The 23507-nt window shown below is 32.7% G+C and overlaps 1 protein-coding gene across 2 annotated transcripts in view; it reads right to left on the bottom strand.

Moving 5' to 3' along the window:
- Positions 1 to 543: 543 nt before the first annotated feature.
- cerk (ceramide kinase) overlaps positions 544 to 23507 on the bottom strand; it is a 73241-nt gene continuing 50277 nt past the window's right edge. The window contains exons 7-13 of one of the 2 annotated variants that reach the window (XM_005168543.6): positions 18158 to 18232; positions 16670 to 16822; positions 16481 to 16586; positions 13533 to 13606; positions 9258 to 9463; positions 6539 to 6759; positions 544 to 1774 (exon numbers count right to left, since the gene is read on the bottom strand). In XM_005168543.6, coding sequence (XP_005168600.2) covers positions 1663 to 1774; positions 6539 to 6759; positions 9258 to 9463; positions 13533 to 13606; positions 16481 to 16586; positions 16670 to 16822; positions 18158 to 18232 — 947 coding nt within the window. In that variant the 3' untranslated portion in view covers positions 544 to 1662. 2 annotated transcript variants of the gene reach the window in all.

The raw sequence follows: 23507 nt of genomic DNA, 5'->3' as shown, positions 1-23507 counted from the left end.
ATATATATATATATATATATATATATATATATATATATATATATATATATATAAATAAATATATATATATATATATATATATATATATATATATATATATATATATATATATATATATATATATATATATATAAATATATATATATATATATATATATATATATATATATATATATATATATAAATATATATATATATATATATATATATATATAAATATATATATATATATATATATATATATATATATATATATATATATATATATATATATATATATAATGCCATTTTTATGTTTTGCCAATGAATTTGTTAATATATATATTAATATATATATATATATATATATATATATATATATATATATATATATATATATATATATATATATATATATATATTATTTAGCAATTAGAATAATTATTACAACAAAATAGTCATTTTCAGACAGAATTAACGATGAGAATTAGCTGTAATTAAGCTTTTATGACCAATTTCTCTGATTATTATGCTATATGTGTGATAATTACCTTTATCTTTACCTTTGTGTGATAATTTTTCTACCAAAATTCTGTCAAATTCTAATGTTAATATATTAAGTATCAATGGTTGCCATGTACCTCAAATATAATGTGTCTAAAAGTTAGCTTTTTGTTTTCGTATTGTCAAGTTTACTTTAGTGTTTTAAATAGTGCCATTTGTGTTCCATTTTAATAGGTATGTCTTAATTTTTGTATAAGCATTTTATTATTATTCTTAAATCTCAGGTTAGTACTTCACATTATTTTATTTAGTTGCCAGGTTAAACATTTTTTAACAATTTAATTTTAATCTGTAATTTTTCACCAGATTTGCTTTATATTTATATATATTTTAATATTAATAGTTTTAGCCCATAAAAAAAATGACATTGCATGTTTGCAACATAAATTTGTTGAAAAGAGTAACTTTGTAAACGGCGACAGAACTTTAATTTTTAAATGAAGTTAATTTACTAACACCGCTAAAGTGAAAGTTAACCCATTTTACTGACCATTTGCTCACCCTCAAGTGGTTCCAAACCTTCATGGGTTTCTATTTTTCTCTTGAACGTAAAAGAAGAAATTTTGAAAAATGTTGGAATTGGTAAACATTGACTTGCGTAGTAGAAAAAAACAATACAATAAGAGTCAACGGCTACCATTTTCCAACATTTGTGTTCAAAAGAAGCAAGATACTCAAACAGGATTGAAACAGGGTGTGAAAACCATGACAAAATTGTAATTTCTTTCCGCAAACTATCACTTTCACTTTTTTTTGCTACACTAGTAACTTTATCAGCAGACCACCACGTGCTTTACTGTATATCTACACAAAAAGGCGAAGGTGCTACCAAGAGGAATGCTTTCACACTTCCATGAATTTGACTTTGGGATTGAGTTAACGCTACTCTCAAGTCCAGCTTGATTGCGGAGGAAGACCACTGATGACTGGACAGCAAGAGAAAACCAGCAACTTCAAGAACTACAAATAAAAACTAAAACAGCAATACTAATGCCACAGAAACACCTAACACCATCCAGTTGACTCTGTCTCAAAAGCATCTTCATGAGGATTCTGTGGGTATGACAGCATTAGAAACAGCATGAGCTGAGCTGAAGGAGACTCTTCCATCTCCATCCTTCACAGCTCATGATTTGGAGGATTGTTGAGTTGACAGCAAGCGTACAGATCCTCAAACACCGGCTGCTCTTCGATTCCTCTCGCAAACAGCTTGATCAACTGGCAGTGGACTCTAAGATACAGAAAGAAAGAGTAAAAATTGATGAAAGAGTGACTTATAGACAAACATCATGATAATGTGAAGGACACCCAAAACTTAAAATTCAATTCACCCTTTATTTGTTGAAAATCTATTTCAGTTTATTTTTTCTGTTGAACGCAAAAGTAGATATTTTAATTCATAATTGCTTGTTAACGGTACCGATTGACCTTCAATTGTCCTACTATAGATGGAAGTCAATGGGTACCATCCACCAGCATTCTTTAAAATATCTTTAATATGTTCAACAGAAGAAACTAATAAATGTTTGAAACCGCATGAGGGGTTAAGTAGTGTCAAAATTGTCATTTTGGGCACCTAGACTGTAGCTCTGCACAAGAAGTTTGGCCAGAGGAGAAATGGTCGTGCCCAACTGAGCCTGGTTTCTCTCGAGGTTTTTTTCCCTTCACTTTTGTCAATTGGTGAAGTTTGTTTCTCGCCACTGTCGGCACTAGCTTGCATGGTTCGAGACTTGTGGAGCTGTGTATCGATGGATTTGCTCTTCAGTGTTTGGACTTTCAGCAGTGAACTTTAAACCACACTGAACTGAACTTCAACTCTGAAATCTGGACTGACACTAATCAATTTACTAGAACTTCTATGTGAAGCTGCTTTAAAACAATCTATATTGTAAAAATGCTACAGAAATAAAGATTAATTGAACTGATTTTAAAGGAAAATCATCAGTTTTCTCTTAAAACACAAACAAAAGTGATGGAAATCTGGCAATTTCTTATAATAAGGATGAAATGTCAGGTGGCGTTAAAAGAGAAATGCTTCATTGTGTTTGTGATTAATGCACTTTTGACAGTAATAATGTCTATTTATATTCCACTGATTTACACCATATGGTTAGCATTAGCCACATTCAGCCATCTCTCTCATTTATTTCTTATTTCTTTAGAGACTATAAAGATTATTTGCTGCTCTTATTATCATCTTTAATGTGATTTACACTCTGTTTTAGTATCACTGCTAGTTTTAAAAAATTGCAGAGAAAAAGTTTCTACATGTGGGAAATGAAAATAATAAATGCTATAGATAAGCAATTAACATAAGAAGATAATATAAAAGATTGTGACTGAATTGTTTGTGATTTTTTTTTTAATAAGTTAAACTACTGATAACGTCTTCTAAATTTATTGTCATTTAGAGCCTTTTTTGAAATGTCAATTTATGATTATTCCGAGATAAATATTTTTACTGTAGCATTTTTAACATTTTTTTTTACCATTGAAATCAGTGACATTTTTTACAGTGTATAACATAAAGTCATTATTAATCAATATAATACAATAAAAATAAAAATTTTATTTAATTTTTTTTTAGTTTTTGGAGATTTGACCAAATTAGGTTAGATGAATGCTTTTTCCAATGTTTCTTTATGTTGCTAAAACGATTGTGAATACCATTTAGTTTGCTAAAAAGATTAGTTCACCCAAAACCCCAAAATGACAATCTACCCATTATTCACTCTCCCTCAAAGTGGTTCTGTTAAACAAAATAAGAATATATTTTGAAAAAAACTGAAAATAGGTAACCATTGACTTCCATAGTAAAAAAAAAAACAATATCAGATTTGTTTGCGAAAAAAAAAATACTTACTGATATTGTTTTGCAAATTTATTGTCATTTAGAGCGTTTTTTGGAAAGTCACTTTATGGTTGTTCACTGTATATGTTAAGAAAACTTACTGTTAACCAAGCTATTAGAAATTTAACCACTAAAATTAGTGTCATTGTTTACAATGTATAACATACATAGCTATTATTAATCAATATAATAAAATAAAAACAAAAGTTAGATTCATTTTGACAAAATTAGGTTAGATGAATGTTTCTTCCAATGTTTCCTTACATTGCTAAAAATATTGTGAATACCATTTACTTTGCTTAAAAGGTTAGTTCACCCAAAACCCAAGAATAACAATCTACCCATTATATACTTTCCCCCGAAGTGGTTCCAAACCATTATGAGTTTAATTCTTCTGTTGAACCAAAAGACAACATATTTTATTTATTACATATTTTAAAGGAAAATTAAAACCGGTAACCATTGGCTTCCATAGTAGAAAAACAAAAACAAAAAAACAAAACAAAACAAGATTTCGTAAAAAAAATAAATTAACGTATTTTGACTTTAGCATTTTTAGCACTGAAATCACAGACATTTTTACAGTGTTTAACATAGATAGCCATTATTAATGAATTTAATTATATTAAAATAAAAGTTTTTTATAGAGATTTGACAAAATTAGGTTAGATTAGTGTTTTCTTACTATGCTAAAACCTATTTTGAATACAATTTAGTTTGCATAAAAGGTTAGTTTATCCAAAAATGACAATCTACCCATTATTTACAATGGTTACAAACCATTATGAGCTTCTTCTGTTGAACAAAAAAAAAAGATATAAATTTTTTTTTTAAATGAAAACCAGTAACCATTGACATCCATGGTAGGAAAAGTGATGAAATGAAGTCAATGGTTACTGGTTTCCAGCTTTCATCAAAACATTTTTTGTGTATGTGTGTTTAACAGAAGAAAGAAACTCAAACAAGTTTAAAACAAGCAAAAAGTACGTAATGACGACAGAATTTTCCGTTTTGGATGTACTATCCATTTAACACTAAAATCTCCAAGTACAGCTTGGCTCAAATCCAAAGCTCAAGCTATTTGCATTAGCAACACTGCATTAGTAAATCCTACTTTGTGTCCTGGAGTAAAAAAGTAACTTGAGTAAGTGCTGGCATGCAATAAATGCAGCATCGTGTCGAGTTAAAAAAAGTTTTGTAGTTAAACGCCTGTGCTCTTAGGAGCTTCAGGGACTCTTTAATTTCCTCTAATTCCACTCAATACTCTTGAGGTGAGTTCAGTGCCAGGCGATTGCCTTTTTTTCCCTTCGTCCGTGGTATCATCATCAATTATCTCAACAGGTTATTTGCTTACTCATTCGAGAAACAATTACTGAAGCTGAAAATAGAATAAATGAATGGACTTCTATTTTAATTAAAGGAGGTGAGCCTTTAACAGTGAGAGGGCCATTAAATTAGGAGCATTTCATTGCTACGCATTGTTGACACAGAACAATGGGGCGTGAAGGAAATGATGCGTCGGGGGCGAGCCGTCACGCTGTATCGAAACTCCAGCACGGGCACAAAGGAGAGGGGGTTTTTCATTTTTAATAACATCTTTTCCACAGGCTCAGATCACAAAGTATCAAGTCATTTATTTGCACTGTCTAGTATGCTATATCGCTGAGAAGATACGATCTAAAGTGAGTTCGACATTTTAGTTCAGCGTTCCCTAATCGACAAACACGTTAGTGAAATTAATTTATTTTGTGTTGAATCAATATCTTCGGCCACAAAATAACGCATGCATACAACTGACAATGTGTTTACAGATTGGAATTGTTTAATTCTGAGGTCAATAAAAAAACATTTAATATCTATTCCGTGGGTTAGATTTATATAAATTCAGCTGGTAGACCAAGGAACCTAATCAAAGTAAATGGTACCATGAAAAAGGAGCAATACATCAAAATTCTTAACAACATCAAGCAGAGATACTTGCCCTTGGGGACCAGTGGACATTTTAGCATGACAAAAAACCCAAAACAGAGTTAAATGCTGAAGAAATGGTTAGTAGACAAAAAGTTTAACATTTTGGAGTGGTCCAGCCAAAGTCCTGACTTAAATCCAATTGAGAATCTTTGGAGGGAGCTAAAGATCAGGGTTTAGAGAGCTAAAGATCAAGAGTTGCTCATTGATAAAGATGAATGGGCAAAAATACCAGTGGAGATATGCAAAAAGCTGGTTAGCAATTATAGACCATTTTGAGGGATGTAAACAAAAACAATGGTCCCAACGTATTTATGTTTTTAATTTCTATACCTTCTGATAATCCAAAAAGAGCCACATATTAATAAATAATGTTATGATAGCTGTTTAACATTAGGTTACGATTGGATTGCCTCTTGTTACAGTTATGAAATAGCTTGATAACAAGCAGGAAATGTTTATGGGCCAATGACATTAGCACATTGAAATGTTCAATAGGATCCGTTTGATTGATTTAATAGGCTTTTCTATCGATTATTGAGAAGGGTTTGAATAATTTTGAACATGCCACTTTTTGTTCAAAGGTAAATAAAAGTTTTTTTGTTCAACAATGATGCCTCTTGTACATCATCTTATTATCTTTTGGAAGAAGCCGGTGTCATTAATGTAATAAAAATAAATAAATAAACTGGTTGAATAAAAGTATAAAAAGAAAAAAAAGAATAAAAGTGAATAAAAGAGTCAGAATTTGACAGGAGTATTAATAACTTTGGGCTTGACTATAGATAAATGAAGGTGATTTTTTTTTTTACTTTTCTGCAAATTATAATTATATCAGAAGTTTCATAAGTATATGTTTTCTTCGCTAAAGAGTAATAATCTTTGATGTAAATATAATGACAAAGAATAATGTTTAAATAGTTTTTTATATTTATTTTTATTATAATTTTAAGTATTTTATAGTGTTTAAGGTCTGTGAACATGCAATATTTTATATTGATAAATTCTTGTTTACTGCAAATAAATCATTATGTAACTATTTGTAATAATTCAAAAATGCCTGAACTCATTAACGTATATAATGAATGCAATGCAAGTTGATTTGGATAGAAGTATGTGCCAGAAAATATAAAATGAATGTAAAAAGTGACATATATGGACAGAGTCATGACCTACCGGACTTGAATGGCAGTGTGTGGAAGGATCTCTCCGTCACAGTTCCAGTTGCTTTGGGACGACATGCAGCCACAGGCTCTGTTTTCCCTGCAGATCTGACAGAAGAAGTGTTTGCCTCCCGCCCTGCTCTCTCTCAGGTCCATTTCTGAGCCACACTCCTGAAACCTGGGAGTGAAGCGGAATTGCTTGACTCGGTACACCTCCACAAATGAGTGATCGAACTGTAGAAAAATAGAATAAAAAGGTGAATGTTTACTGAATTCTATTTTAACAGTACTACACTACCTGTCAAAAGCCTTGTCGTCGATCCCAGTTGTAATAGCAATGACTAATAACTTGACTTCTAGTAGATCATTTGGAAAAGTGTCAGAAGGTCATTTTTTTCTAATGAATCATTTGTTGAACTGCATTCCAATCATCACAAACACTGCAAAAGACATATTGAAACCCACATGGACCCAATAATCTCACAAAAATCAGTCAAGTTTGGTGAAGTAAAAATCATGGTTTGGGGTTACATTCAGAATGGGGGTGTGCGAGAGATCAGCAGAGTGGATGGTAATATCAACAGCCTGAGGTATCAAGACATTTGTGCTGCCCATTACATTGCTAACAACAGGAGAGGGCAAATAGCGCTCCTCACACTTCAGCCTCCACTTCAAAGTTCCTAGAAGTCAAGAGGGTCAAGGTGCTCCATGGTTGGCCAGCCCAGTCCCCAGACATGAACATTATTGAGCATGTGTGGGTTAAGATGAAGGAGGAGGCATTAATGATGAATCCAAAGAATTTTGATGAACTCTGGGAGTCCTGCAAAACGTTTTCTTTGCCATTTCAGATTACTTTATTAATAAGTTAATTGAGTCACTGCAGGGATGTATAGATGCAGTCACCCAAGCTTATGGGAGTCAAACACAATATTCATTCTTTTTCCACTGCACCATGACTTTATATTCTGTACTGTACATTATTTCTGCTAAGTGACAAGACTTTTGTCTTAGCAAAGTCAGACCTTACTGTCCTAATTATATAATAAAAAATCAAGGCAGTATCATATTTTATTTTAGTAAAATATAAAAAAGTAAAATAAAAATCTAGAGGCCTTTGCCTTTCATATAGGCCATGTCTGATACCAAATAATCAACTAGAGGTCAAGTTATTATTTGTTTTTTGCAAAAACATGAATAAGCGACAAGACTTTTGTCAGGTAGCGTACATTTGGGGTAAACTACTATGGATAAATTAATTTATTTAAAAAGATAAGAATTTAACATTTTATTCATAAAGAATTCATTATTCATCCAACAATTCAGAGTGGAACAATGAACCATTCCATCACTTCAACGCCAGTAATTATAAAAATATATATTTCCGAATCATCATTTTACACTAAAAAATAGTGCAATGGCTGTTGAAAATACAGGAGTTCAGGACGTCAATGTTTTGATTATATTTCTGTATAAATATGAGAGATTTTTTATCAAGGACATAAAACAAAAACTTCTAAAGAGTTGCATACAGTAAGTATGCACTGTAAAAAATGCAGGGTTCCACACGATTCATTCATTTTGTCCCAATACAAATCGATTGAGTTAACTATTAGTGATTAAGTGGATTGCCCCAAATAAATCCTAATAATTAAGCTGTTTAGCTCATTTTAAATAAGTAATTTAAACAAGCAAAAACAAAATCGATAACACTTTATTTTGATGGTCTATTTGAGTATTGGTAGACTGTCGCCTCAATATCTGTTTATACTGCTCCTCCAACAGAGATTTAACTCACTATAGGAAACATTGCAAGTACATGTCAACTAACACTAACACATCACCAACCCTAACCCCAACCTAACAGTTTACTTATAATCTAATGAAAATTAGTTGCCATGTAGATGCAATGTAACTTAAATTCAACAAACAGACCATCAAAATAAAGTGTGACCAAAAAATCTCTGACAACTACTGAGTTCTGACAACTATTCAGTTCATTTAGTAAATTTGAATGACATTATAAATGAGACCAAATTTAATTTGATCAAATTCAATTTAAATTTTAAATTTAAGTTAATTTGAGCAAATTTAAGTTAATTTGATTTTTGAAAATATTTTATTAAGAAATAATTCATGATGCGTTCTTAAAATAATTACGCTAAAAAATTTATATAATCAAAAATAGTCATAGAACAAAAATAAAAATACAATAAAAAATAAAAGAAACTAATAAAATCAGTTCAATTGTTTTCCATAGTTAGAAATCAGCTTTAATATTTCTGGTTTCTGGATAATTTTAAATATGGACTTTTACAAAGTTGCTTACTTTTGTGACATTTCCAAACATTTGTAATTACTAAGATGATACATTTACAGAGATTGCTCTCAGAAGGTGGCATTTCTAGTCAATTAAATGATTTAGGAGTTAGGCAAAAAAAAAAAAAAAAAAAAAAGGCAGAAATATTCCCATGACTTTGAAGTTCTTCATGAACAGGAAACCCCTGCTGTGACTATGCACTTCAAAGAAGTAGATTTGCAGCTCATTTCCTTAAAAAATGAACAAAATTACAGTTAATTAAAATTAAATATGAATTTATACTATTATAAAATATACAGTAACCATTTGCTGGTCAGCTGTGATGCTTTTTGAACTTTGGTGGTTACTATAGTGTTCATAAACAGTCCTATCTTCCACACACACAAAAAATGATTTATTCTGTTGAGATATTAACCTGGTCCTTCTTATTGGTGTGTCGCAGCAGGTGTCGCAGGAAGTCGACTCTGGAGCACTTTCTGACGAGGATGAGGTCAGTCGTTCCATCTGCTAGGTGTGCGGACGGCGACAGACCTTTAGGACTGCGAGGACATGCACAGCTCATGTTGGCGGCATTGATGGCCAAGAACTTCCCCCTGATGACCGTCCAGGTGTCCCGGCAATCTTAAACAAAACAACAAGATTGTGTGAACACTAGTAAAACACTGCACGGTAAAGTGTACTATTCTCTGGCCATCTGGATAAGTAATTTATTTACATTAATTACATTGGAGCTTCTGCTAAATGAACATGTTTTGAAGATCTAAAAATCAAGTTATAATCTAGTTAGAATAAACAAAGTGAGGTTAATGTAAATCTCAAAGCCCTCGCTGAAAAATGGGGCTTGACTTACTTTCATATTTACATCATTTTACTCTTTTTTTTTTATGCCCTACAATCTAAAAGTGTTCAGAAATTACTGGTAAACTACTGCTCAGTGCAGTGTATTCTCTGACCATCTGGATAAGTAATTCTTGTTCATTAATTATATAAAGGCTTCTAGTAAATGAACACATTTTGTAAACCTTTTAAAATTTTTGTGTTCAGAACTTAAAGGTGGTGTAGAATGAAAATGTGGATATATACCTGTAGGCACAACTGAATAATAAAGAGTGTTTATGTAAAATCCTGGTGAAAAACAGGCTGATCGGAATAAAATGCAGACTGTGACAATCCACACAGGATCATTATTATGCACGCCCCGGGCAGAATTTGATTGGATATGTTTTATTGTGAGATTACAACAATTATAATTTTTACGTTCATTTTTTAAGTTTATCTAAGCTTAACTCTAACTTACTATTCATGTGGGACTCTTATTTTGAAAATGAAACTGGCTTTGAGGATGTGTAAGAGGCCGATCACACCAATCACAATGTTTCAAAAACATAAGGCGCACCGCAATGATTTTTTGTTGGAATGAAAAAAAAAAGAGCCCTTTAATGTCGCTAGGCAACGACAGCTAAGCAGCTGCCAATTTGTGCGATTGTTGCTGTTGATATTGGTATAATTTTAATACTTAATAATATTCTGATATTCAATATTTGTGAAGTCATACAGCTCCAGATACGTGAGGCGAGAAAAACAGAGGCATCATTGTTGAAAAAAAAATATTTCACAGCTTTTATTTACCTTTAAACAAAAAGTGGCATGTTCAAAATTATTCACACCCTTCTCAATAATCAATAGAAAGGCTTTTATTTGCTATTAAAGAAGATTGTTCTTTACTAAGGAATCTACTTAATTTGTTCAAATATTTTTTTGGCGACCAGTATCTCACATGAATGTGTAAGCATCAGTCACTGACAAGAGCTGCAGTAGTATCAGAGCGGAGCTCATTAATATTCATGACCCTTCTAAATAAGGTCAAAATCACAATCATATGATTGAAAATTGACCAGTAAAGGTTTTTCTGGATAATTTTTTGCACTTACCTAAGCCACATATACTATATGAAGATTTCAGAGAGCAATTTAATTCTCAATGCATTCTATGGCACCTTTTAATTTTTACACTCCTTCACATTTAAAACAATGTATAAATATACTTATAAAACAGAAAATATTTTTAATTGAGATGAGTTCAGTGCATTGCTGTACATTATTTTCTAATAACTAGTTTCTCATACTTCTCAAGTCTTGTCGTTTTGCTTTGCTTTGATTTTTTGGCTTCGAATCAGAAGCAAGCATTCAACAGTGCCGTAAGTAGAAGTAATATTATACTGTGAGGCAGTGGAAGGCTTGGTTCTGATTCAAAAAAGCCAAAGCCAAAGCCAAAAATCAAAATGAGAAAAAGAAAACACTAGATGTGACAAGTAGGAAAATAGTTGCATACTCCACTTTGTGCTGTCTGCATCCCTATCATGAGAAAGAGAGGTTTGAGTAGTTTAAAAGACTAAGACCCCACTGACAAGGTCCAGAATTTGTCCCCTACTTAAGCTCATTTGTCCCTTTTTGACTGTTATCTCATCATAAATTGTGAAAATAACCAATCTAAGAAGGCTTTAAAACCAGGCAGAATCCTTTTTTGGATTATTATTATTATTAATATTGTATTTTTTTATTATTTTTATTCAAATGGTCAAATTGTTTCACTGTGTCTGTGTCAGGATTCCACCACTTCGGTCTTGTTAATTCTTGTTTTGGTAGCAGAATCCAGACTCCAGTCCTCTCATGTCTTGTATGTTGTACTCGGCTTAAGTTTTCTCAGGTCAAGCACTCATTTTCTGTCATTGTCTTGGTCTTTGTACTAGTGTCACTTGATGTGGGCACGCAAGGTCTGGGCTTCTTTTCATTCTCAGCGCTGCAGTCTAGTCGGTTTCAGTTGGCACTGGGATTGGAAGCACCTAATTTTACCGATCCCCCTCCTCACAAGGTTGAATGATCTGGCCAGTTTGTTATTTGCCGACAGGCTACAGTTTTTAATTTAAAACAAATTTTAACAGATTTTACTTTAATGATAGATGATACCGTTTTTTTTTTTTTTTTTTTTTTACAATGGCTAAGACAGTATTTTTCAATACATTTAAGTTTTTAAGTTCATAAAAGTTACCTAAACTCTTAACACGGTTAGCACAACATCTGTCTTCGTGGGCAATACACTTAACACATTTCGTGTTGCTTTGATACAAAATGCTTTCAGTTAACACTAATTTCAAATGCTTGAACCTCTTTTACACACAAGCTCAACCAATACCATAACAATGACAATTTACAGCCAAATTTACAAATGCTTTCAAACTGTATGTCTGAACAGATAACATCATGTTCTAAACATAACTGATAAAGTCAAAGTGAACAGCTGTTCATATTGTGACTTAAAACATAAATATATTCCCTGTGATTTACTCCCTTCCCAATGAGAAACAGCTTATTGCAGTTATGCAAATATATAAATCACAGCAGGATCACATCTATAAACCACATTTAGGTTTTTCCAAACACATGAGCATATGTTCTAAAAGATGACTTTTTGGACTGATCTCGTGTAGTTTATCTAACTAACTTAATCTTACTAATCAAATAAAACATTGATTTACTAGCTTTTCTTAATGGTATTACTGTAGTAGAATGTAGCCTAAGGTGGATATAGCGTTTTGCAAAAAAATAAAAATAATAATAATACTAATAATAAAAAGTTATGTTATATTATGTTGTGTACATTCTGGTCAAATCTAACTCAGAATCTTATTATTATTAATCAATCTTTGTATATATTATTCCATATTTTTATGATGTATAGTTTTTTTAACCAATTTAAGATGTTTGACAATGTTAAGATTAAAATGTTGCATTTTGGCATGGTTTTTAACTTATTTATGAACTATTTATGGACATAAATATCAATAAAAATATCCTGGATTTAAAAACATTGTGTTCCTGGCCTTCACTGAACTCAAGTAATAGTTTAATGTACAAAAATTGTGAATGAACTTGACTTTTGATGGCTTTGATAATAATGTCAAATAACCAACATTTTTCTAAATGGATATATCTGGTTTTGCAACAAAACTCTTCATTTAAACCTCTAAATTGCAAAAAAAAGTTTACTCTTTCAATAAGCTGGCTACAGGGCCTGTCGGGTGTGCGTTATTTTCAAATAATTCACTCGTCGTCACTTATTACATACATAAAATAAGTCCCATAAATCCAAAAGCATGAATAGTTGTGTTGCTCCCTCGCCGATGAAGGCGCTTCGACTTTCTTCCTCATTTACATCATTCTTCCCCTTATTCTTCCCACAAGACTCTATTTATGCCGCGCAGTCTAAAAGCGTTCAGGAAATCATCATCATGCACAAATGCCAATTTGGGACTGTGAGGGGCAGAGAGTGTGTCTCTGTAAACAGCACTTATCAGTGCTCAGGGTAAACACGCAGAATGCTGGGTAACGGAGGTGCCAGTTGTTCGGAGGGTGCTGAGAGGCAGAGATAATATGCTGTGTGTGTGTTTGTGTGTGTGTGCTCTCTCTAAATGATCAGCCGGGCGGCAGCTTGAACCATTTGGCCTAATGTTCACAAACAGCGTGCCAGTGGAGCCGACAGATGGGGGCATTACGAATCATGGCTGGAAATGCACTTTGTTGGCCTGTATTGTAGGTGGGCGCATTTACCACAGAGCAGAAACGAGACTTCCTGTTATGGCTCGAGCTCGGTTAAACAGTGGCATTCGGAGGATTTTCGAAAAGCTTCTTACCGACATCAGAAACGCTGGCTTCGTCTTCTTTGCTGAGGAGTTTGTCGGATGAGGATCGACGGCAGATGCTGCACCTAAAATTGAATGTTGACTTGTTAGTGACGGAGGACTGCAAATTGTGCGCTGATGTAATTTTTTAAAAGTAAAGGGAAAAAAATTTGAACCACAAAAGTGATATTTTATAATAAACTAAATGTAGACTAAATGTAATGTATATTAATGTAGATGTAATATCTTTCACTCTCTCACATACACATAAGCACACAGAAAAACACTTACACATACACATAGAGACACAAAGAGACATTCAGACCCCCTTAAATTTTCACTCTGTTATATTGCACCCATGTGCTAAAATCATTTAAGTTGACTTTTTTTCCTCATTAAAGTACACACAGCACCCAATATTGATTTATTAAAAAAGAAAAACTAAAATATATCACATGATCCTACGTATTCAGACTCTTTGCTGTGACTCTTTTTCGGACTCTTGCTGTGATGTTTATCTCAGGTGCTGTCCATTTCTTCTGATCATCCTTGAGATGGTGCACTGGTATTTATTACACCATATCATAGAACAACAATCTATTTTGTTTAAATTAGTTTTTATATCTCTGTAAAACTGTAAAATTTTGATCATGCTTACACAGCACTAACAATGTGAGAGCAAGTTTTTGGCCAAGGACAGAAAAGAAGTAACGACAACTAACCTATATTCAAGTTAAGGCTGCACAATAGATCTTTTCAGCATTCGATATCGCAATGTGTGCATCCGCAACAGTCACATCTTAGGATATGCAATGTTGGGATTATAGTTTAATACATAGTTTAATCATAAAGGAGTATACGTTTATCATCTTCATGCATTTATAAAGAGATGGTTCACCCAAAATGACTTGCAATTTTGATCACACCCTTTACTTGTTTTGAACATTTATGAGTTTTCATCTTTTTTTTAATGAACACAAAAATAATATAATTTAATAACTCCTATAGTATTGAAACAAGTGAGGTGTGAGTAAATACGGAGTACATTTTAATCTTTGAGTGAACTGTTCCTTTAAGGCCTATGACTGTGTGAACATTTCAATATTAATTTGTTCATTTTCTTGTCGGCTTAGACCCTTTCTTAATCCGGGGTCGCCACAGCTGAATGAACTGCCATCTTATCCAGCAAGTTTTTACGCAGCGGATGCCCTTCCAGCCGCATCTCTGGGAACATTTCAATATTTCAGAGTCATAAGAACATCCGGCTATGAGAAATTTTTTGTACCTTTAAAAAAGATTAAATAATATACAATAAAGACTATGCAGTGTTGATTATTCAAAATGTGTACTTGAATAGTGAATACCTGAAAACTATAATTCGATTTTATCTTTGCTATATTTTATTTAGGGCGATGCGGTGGCGCAATAGGTAGTGCTGTCGCCTTCGCAAGAAGGTCGCTGTTCGCGTGGTTCCTCCGGGTGCTCCGGTTTCCCCCATTCCAAAGACATGTGGTACAGGTGAAATGTGTAAGCTAAATTGTCCATAGTGTATGTGTGTGAATGAGTGTGTATGGATGTTTCCCAGAGATTTGTTGCAGCTGGAAGGGCATCCGCTACATAAAACATATGCTGGATAAGTTGGCGGTTCATTCCGCTGTGGCGACCCCAGATTAATAAAGGGACTAAGCCAAAAAGGAAAATAAATTAATAAATTAATATTTTATTTATCTATGCTTGTAATTAATTGGTTATATACTGTGTTTTTTGAGATTCACTCCTCTACAAAATCCCCTCAATGAATCCAAATAAACCTTTAAATCATCTGGTGAAATTATATTCACATCTCGATACATACCACAGAAATACAAAATATCGTAATATCAGATTTTTCTATTATTGCACAGCCCTAATTCAAGCATACTGATAATAATAATAATAATAATTTCTATGACTTTTTCTGTTTTCCCAAAACTTTTCCAAGCCTGGAATATGCCAAAAACTCCATGACTTTTCCAGGTATTCCATGACCGTATGAACCCTGTGTCTATATAAGACCGTACAGCTTACAATGCATGTCAGAGCAAATGAGAATCATGAGATCTAAGGAACTACCTGAAGAGCTTAGAGAAAGAATTGTGGCAAGGCACAGACCTGGCCAAGGTTACAAAAACGTCTGCAGCACTCAAGGTTCTTAAGAGCACAGTGGGCTCTATAATTGTTAAATGGAAGACACCTGGGATGACCACAACCCTTCCTAGAGCTGGCCGTCCAGCCAAACTGAGCTATCTGGGCAGAAGAATCTTGGTAAAAGGTAAAGAAGAAACCAAAGATCACAATGGCTGAGCTCCAGAAATGCAGTCGGAAGATGTAAGAATGTTGTAGAAAGTCAACCAACACTGCACCCCTCCACCACTCGGGGCTCTGTGGCAGAGTGGCCCAACAGAAACCTCTCCTCAATGCAAGACGCAGGAAAGCCTGCATAGAGTTTGCTAAAAAAACAGGTGAAGGACTCAGAGATGATGAGAAAGCACCCTAAGCACTCAGATAAAATAACGAAGAAGTGGCTTCACAAAAACTTTGTGACCGTTCTTGAATGGCCCAGCTAGAGCCCTAACTTAAAGCCAATTGAACATCTCTGGAAAGGCCTAAAAATGGCTGTCCACTAATGTTTACCATCCAACCTGACAGAACTGGAGAAAATCTGCAAGAGGATGCCCAAATCCAGGTGTGAAAACTTTTTGCATCTTTTCTAAGAAGACTCATGACTGTATTGGATCAAAAGGGTGCTTCAACTAAATACATAGTAAATAGTCTGAAGACTTAGGACCATGGGATATTTTTGTTTGTCTTTTTTAATAATTCTGGAAAGGTTTGTGATAATGTTTGGCTAGATTTGTATTGTTCCAATAAATTATTGTGATCATATTATGCTTAAACATGAAACAAAGTATAGCATTTACCCAGATCGACACTGCACTTTGTCTCTTGGAGTTCCCAAGTTCTCTTCTGCAGGTAGGAAAGACACGGTTCCCTCATAGTAGCGATGTGACAGAAACGTTTTAACCCCTGATAAATGACAATAACAAAAAATTCAGGACAATTGAAAGAAATAAATCAGCTATTTTATTTTTTACAACATTTTATGTGACCTGAGATATTGTAACGAGCAGGACCCATCCATCTCTTCCTCTCGCTGTCTTTTAGCACATCTCCATAGAAACCATAACCCAACAGTGAGACAGAGTAACGCAGGAAACGATCATCGCTGTGCACTGAGCAGACATCCATTGGTTGAGAATCACCTGTGGAAAATGACAGAATGGATTTATGGAAAGCACAAAACAAAACACAGAAGAAAAAAGAATAAAAACAAAATAAAATAACTAATAAAAATAAATAGTAAACAAAAAAATAAAAGTAAACAAAACTAAACTAAACACAAAAAAATAATTAAATGTATATATAAAAACAACACACAACAAAACTAAAACTTAAACAAAAAACAAGACAAGATAAAACATAACAAAACAAATCACAAAACAAACAAAAAAAAACTAAAAAGTGGAATTAAATATAGGGATCTAAAATAAAATAAAACGACAAAAAACAAAAACAAAACATCACAAAATACAACAAAATAAGTTAAAATAAAGTAACAAATATAAAACAAGACAAAACAAAAATATACAAGATAAATATTTTAAATCATAAAACAAAACAAAAATACAAACTAAAATAAAACAAACTAAAACAAAACTAAATTAAAATACATGAAACATCATATCAAGATAAAATGAAACAAAACACAAGAAAAAAAAACAAGATATAAAAAACAAGGTAAAACAAAACAAAATAAAACAAACTAAAGCCACAAATCAAGGCAAAACAAAACCACAAAACAAGATAAAATGAAGTAAATTACAAAACGAGACAAAACAAAGACAAAATAAAATTAAACAAAACAGCAAAACAAGAAAAAAGACAAAGATAAAATACAGTAACAACAAAACAACACAAAACAAATACACGATAAAATGTTATAAAATACGAAACAAGACAAAATAAAATTAAACAAAAACTAAACAAGATAAATATTTTAATATAAATCACAAAAATAAGGTAAAATAAATTAAATAAAATACAAAACAAAACAGGACAACATGACATGACACACAACATGATAAAACAAAACAAAACACAAGGTAAAACCCAACAAGGTAAAATAAAACTAAACAAAATTAAATAAATTGCAAAACAAAACAAAAAAATAAAAACAAAAGAAGGTAAAACAAAACAAAACAAAACCACAAAACAAGGTCAAATAAAACAAAACTAAATAAAAAACACAAAACTAAACAACACAACATAAAATAAAATAAAACAAGACAAAATCAAAATAAACCACAAAGCAAAAACAATATAAAACAAAACATAAGATAAACAAAACTGAATAAAAATTGAGAAATTGGTCTTAAATATTTTAGCTATGCATATTACCAATAATAAAAATTTTTTGTAATATATCTACATAATTCTGACCCATACTTTGTACACCCATGCAGCATAAGACTTTCCAGAAACATACATATGCATAACTAAACGCGTCTCATACAGCTAATATGAAGATGCTCACTTACCCACGACCATGTGCAGCGCTGAGGTGACGGGGTCATTTGAGCCAACCGTGGCATAGCATATACAGTCAGTGGAACCTGTTTTTCAAAAACACATTTCACGGGTCAGGGGTTCAGAAACGGCCCACGTCTATCTCCTCATAATTCACTCTGAAAAGGTTAACGTATGAAAATCACACTTTCATTTTCAATTTCGCCGGCGTACAGGGAGCCGCCGCAATCTAACCTTCAATTGTGAGCGCTAACCAAACATACCGGGGCCAGTGGAGTTTTCGCTCCTAGTGAGAATAAGAAAGTTTTTTTTTTTTTTCATTCTTGAAAATGACTGAAGCATTGTTATATAGAGAGATGAGATTTCAGATGAGTTCAGCCCTCCTATCTCTTATTCGCTGTCTGCTAATCTAATTCCTCATCCTCAAATTGCTTATATAACAGCAAAAGGTTTAAGGTTTAAAAACATACTGACAGTTACACTACTGTTTGTTAAATGATGTTTCTTTTCTGTGGTGGTAGTTCCTTTATGATATAGTGATAATATTTAGATACTGCGGCACTTTGGGATTTTATATGGTAAGGTATAATACCTCCGTGAAGTTGGCACCCCATAAAAACAAATAATCCCCAAAACTATGCCATTCGTTTGTGCTACGTTTGTGCTGATTTGTGCCGCAAAAACGAACGTTTGTGCTGGTTTGGGGTCTGAGATATTAAGCATTATTTTTTTAACCGTGTGACGTCATTCTCCACCCCATGTTGCGCAATTGACTTCAAAACAGCACAGGTCGTTTGTGCTCGGTTTGTGCTGGTTTGTGCCGTTAAAACGAACACGGTATCTGTTTTCCTCTTTTAGATATAAGCAAAATATTTCGGGAGCCGTGACGTCACTCTCCACCCCATTTCCTCCAAATTGCACAAAACTGGTATCATTCGTTTGTGCTGGGTTTGTGCTGGTTTGTGCCGTTAAAATAAACACTTCATCTATTTTAGTTGTTTAGATATAATCAAAATATTTCGGGAGCCGTGACATCATTCTCCACCCCATGTTGTCTAAATCACACCAAACTGGTCTCATTCGTTTGTGCTCGGTTTGTGCTGGTTTGTGCCGTTATAATAAACACTTTATCTATTTTTATTGTTTAGATATTGCCTAATCAAAACATTTCGGGAGCCGCGATGTCATTCAGCGCCCCATTATTTCCTCTAAATTGCACAAAACAGGTGTCATATGTTAGTGCTGGATTTGTGCTGGTTTGTGCAATAACAATTAACACTTTATCTATGTTTATTGATTAGATATTGCCTAATTAAAACATTTCGGGAGCCGCGACGTCACTCAGCGCCCCATTATTTCCTCTAAAATGCACAAAACAGGTGACATTCTTTAGTGCTGGATTTGTGCTGGTTTATGCCATTAAAACAAACCCTTTATCTGTTTGTGTTGTTTAGATATTGCCTAATCAAAACACTTTGGGAGCCGCGACGTAACTCTATATTGCACCAAACAGGTGTCATTCAGTTGTGCTGGTTGTGCCGTACTAAACACTTTATCTGTTTTCCTTGTTTGGATTTAACCAAAATATTTGGTTAGATTTGTGCTGGTTTGTGCCATGAAAATGAACAACAGATATTTATATTTGTGCACATATGTTACTTTCGTTTGCTCACAAATTGTGCTCGTTTGTGCTGCAAAAATATTATTTGTAAAAAAATAATATCAGATCATTAAGAGGTCTCTCCACCTCAGTTGCTACATATTTACTAAAATAGTCTCGTTTGTGTGCGTTTCATTTGTGCTGGATTGTACCTGAAAGTTTCGTTAGTGTTGCTTCTTTTATTAAAATATTGAATGAAAGATAATGATATCAGCTACCCGCATATTTTAAAATATTTAAATTTGTTTGGGCTGATAGAAATTTTGTTTAAGATGCTTTTTTTTTAGATAGCCTAGGCCAAGGTTATCCTGAGATCTTTTTATTATTAGAAAAAGCATAAAGGATGCGAACATAATTTTGACAGATTTAATCCAAGTAAAAGGACTTGGCCAATATAAAGATAATTGGCTACAACCCTGCTTTACTTATCTACTTAGTTTTAGTCTCATATGAGTAGCCAGCATGCTTAACGATAGGGGAAAAAAAATAATTTCAAAAAAATATAAATAATTTTTATTAATTTTATTTATTAATTTTATAAAAATGTATTAATATACATTTTGTTTTACCTGTTTAACCATGCAGCGATTTTCTCTTAAATACTCTTATCATCTGGTCGTCCATATTAGGCTGCTTTCGTATTTAAACTAGCAGCCTAAACTTTTCTGTTGTGGTAGGTAGGCCTACCACTTATGATTAAGTAAAGCAGCTTTAGTGGACTTATTTAGTCAATATTTATTTTATGGGGAAAAATAGATTATAACACATGCAAACACATAGGTTATGCGTTTTCTACAGATAAGTTTTGGTTTTCGTGATTGTGTTGTTTGTCATACAGTAAAAGAACAATGTCCAAATGGCAATAAAATAACAATAAATAATTGATTAATTAATTACAATTAATAATAATAATGAAAACAATAACAACAATTATATAAAATATTTACATTCACTTAATTGGTAAACACTGTGCGTTTTTATCACGGGCTGTAGGATGTTATTTTGACCATTTTGATTTGGTTTAATAAAAGATAAACATGTAATATTTTGTCATATTTTAGTTATCCTTAGTTATCTTCTTATTATTGTCATTATTATTAATATTATTATATTTATTTTATATTTAATAACTTGTAGACTCTTTAAACAATGAGGAAATAACTAAACTTTTTTAATTTAAGGCCCAGACAGCTTGTTTTGTAATTTAATGCCGGCTATAGGCTACCACCTGAAGGACGGTTATACGGCGTGTTGTGATGTCGGCCGTCACCGGAGAAAATTAATTTAAACTTTAAAACTTTAATTTTTTGGACTTTTGTTTGAAAGCTTTAGTGGCACTGTAGCTGTCCAAGGTACTGTTGTATAATTTAAATTATAGCCTATATATGCACCAATAAACAAGTCAAATGAATGAATGAATGAATGAAATATAGATTCTTAAATGTTGATATTGTTTTTGCTAATAAAAAAATAACAAATGTTTAATAAAAATAAAATGAGCAATTTTCAATATTTATACAATTCAGTTAAATATAAGCTGGACATTTTTGGGGACATGTAATTTCTCTGTGATCTTTAATATATACTGGGTAGCTATATTTTCTAAAATCTCAACCAGGAATTGCTTTAATATGAATATGCTTTACATCCTGATATGCTGTTGTTTCATTTTCATTTTTATTTAACTTGAAAAAATCGGTATTTAATGTTTGAATACTAAAATAAATAACAGCTATTGTTTAAATGGTTATTTTACCAACAAAATGTATATTTTATATTTTTATCAACTTTTGATATAAAACCTCTGTGTAATTTATTGATTGTTAAAAATGAAATAATTTAAGTGCAATATTTTTTTATTAGTGAAAGTGCCCGCTTACTTTGCCCAAGGCCTGTCAAAAAATATATTTCTGCCACTATAATACAAATGCACTATTATTGTTTTATTATCATTGTTTATTTTTCTGTAATGTATAAAAATTTTGATACATTTATTTCCCCTCCAATCATTTTCATTCATCACGTTAAATTTTGGTCATTTTTCCCTCCAAATAAAATTTGCTGTCTTACCTGGTTTAGCACGGAATGTGAGCCTAACAGTTCAGCATACAAAAGGGTCCGAACGATTGGAAAAGCGGCTTTTAAAGAGACAAACTATATGCGAAATTTGTTTCAAAAAGATATTTTTTTCCAAAAAAAATATACGAATTATATTTTAGTTTGAGGCCAACTGTGCGGGTGGATGATTTTCAGTCAGTGGAAAGTAGGCCTATGAATTGAATATGCCTCATATTGTATCACAATCTTCTGTCATATATTTGCAATTTTTTAAATATGTCATAACACAAATGAGACTATTTTAGTAAATATGTAGCAACTGAGGTGGAGAGACCTCTTAATGATCTGATATTATTTTTTTTACAAATAATATTTTTGCAGCACAAACGAGCACAATTTGTGAGCAAACGAAAGTAACATATTTGTGCACAAATATAAATATCTGTTGTTCATTTTCATGGCACAAACCAGCACAAATCTAACCAAATATTTTGGTTAAATCCAAACAAGGAAAACAGATAAAGTGTTTAGTACGGCACAACCAGCACAACTGAATGACACCTGTTTGGTGCAATATAGAGTTACGTCGCGGCTCCCAAAGTGTTTTGATTAGGCAATATCTAAACAACACAAACAAATAAAGGGTTTATTTTAATGGCATAAACCAGCACAAATCCAGCACTAAAGAATGTCACCTGTTTTGTGCATTTTAGAGGAAATAATGGGGCGCTGAGTGACGTCGCGGCTCCCGAAATGTTTTAATTAGGCAATATCTAATCAATAAACATAGATAAAGTGTTAATTGTTATTGCACAAACCAGCACAAATCCAGCACTAACATATGACACCTGTTTTGTGCAATTTAGAGGAAATAATGGGGCGCTGAATGACATCGCGGCTCCCGAAATGTTTTGATTAGGCAATATCTAAACAATAAAAATAGATAAAGTGTTTATTATAACGGCACAAACCAGCACAAACCGAGCACAAACGAATGAGACCAGTTTGGTGTGATTTAGACAACATGGGGTGGAGAATGACGTCACGGCTCCCGAAATATTTTGATTATATCTAAACAACTAAAATAGATGAAGTGTTTATTTTAACGGCACAAACCAGCACAAACCCAGCACAAACGAATGATACCAGTTTTGTGCGATTTGGAGGAAATGGGGTGGAGAGTGACGTCACGGCTCCCGAAATATTTTGCTTATATCTAAAAGAGGAAAACAGATACCGTGTTCGTTTTAACGGCACAAACCAGCACAAACCGAGCACAAACGACCTGTGCTGTTTTGAAGTCAATTGCGCAACATGGGGTGGAGAATGACGTCACACGGTTAAAAAAAATAATGCTTAATATCTCAGACCCCAAACCAGCACAAACGTTCGTTTTTGCGGCACAAATCAGCACAAACGTAGCACAAACGAATGGCATAGTTTTGGGGATTATTTGTTTTTATGGGGTGCCAACTTCACGGAGGTCTGAAAAATTGGTGTATGTGCACCTGGTCCACAAAACCAGTCACAAGTGTCTTTTTGTTGTTGTTGTGAAATGGATATTTATATGTAACCCAAAAAAGTTAATAAATAAGCCTTCTACTATTTTTTATAAAGTAAACTAAATATATATATATATATAT

The sequence above is a fragment of the Danio rerio genome, chromosome 4, assembly GCF_049306965.1.
Source record: "Danio rerio strain Tuebingen ecotype United States chromosome 4, GRCz12tu, whole genome shotgun sequence".
Lineage (NCBI taxonomy): Eukaryota > Metazoa > Chordata > Actinopteri > Cypriniformes > Danionidae > Danio > Danio rerio.
The sequence above is the reverse complement of the archived record's forward strand: the minus strand, read 5'-3'. Positions and strand labels throughout refer to the sequence as shown.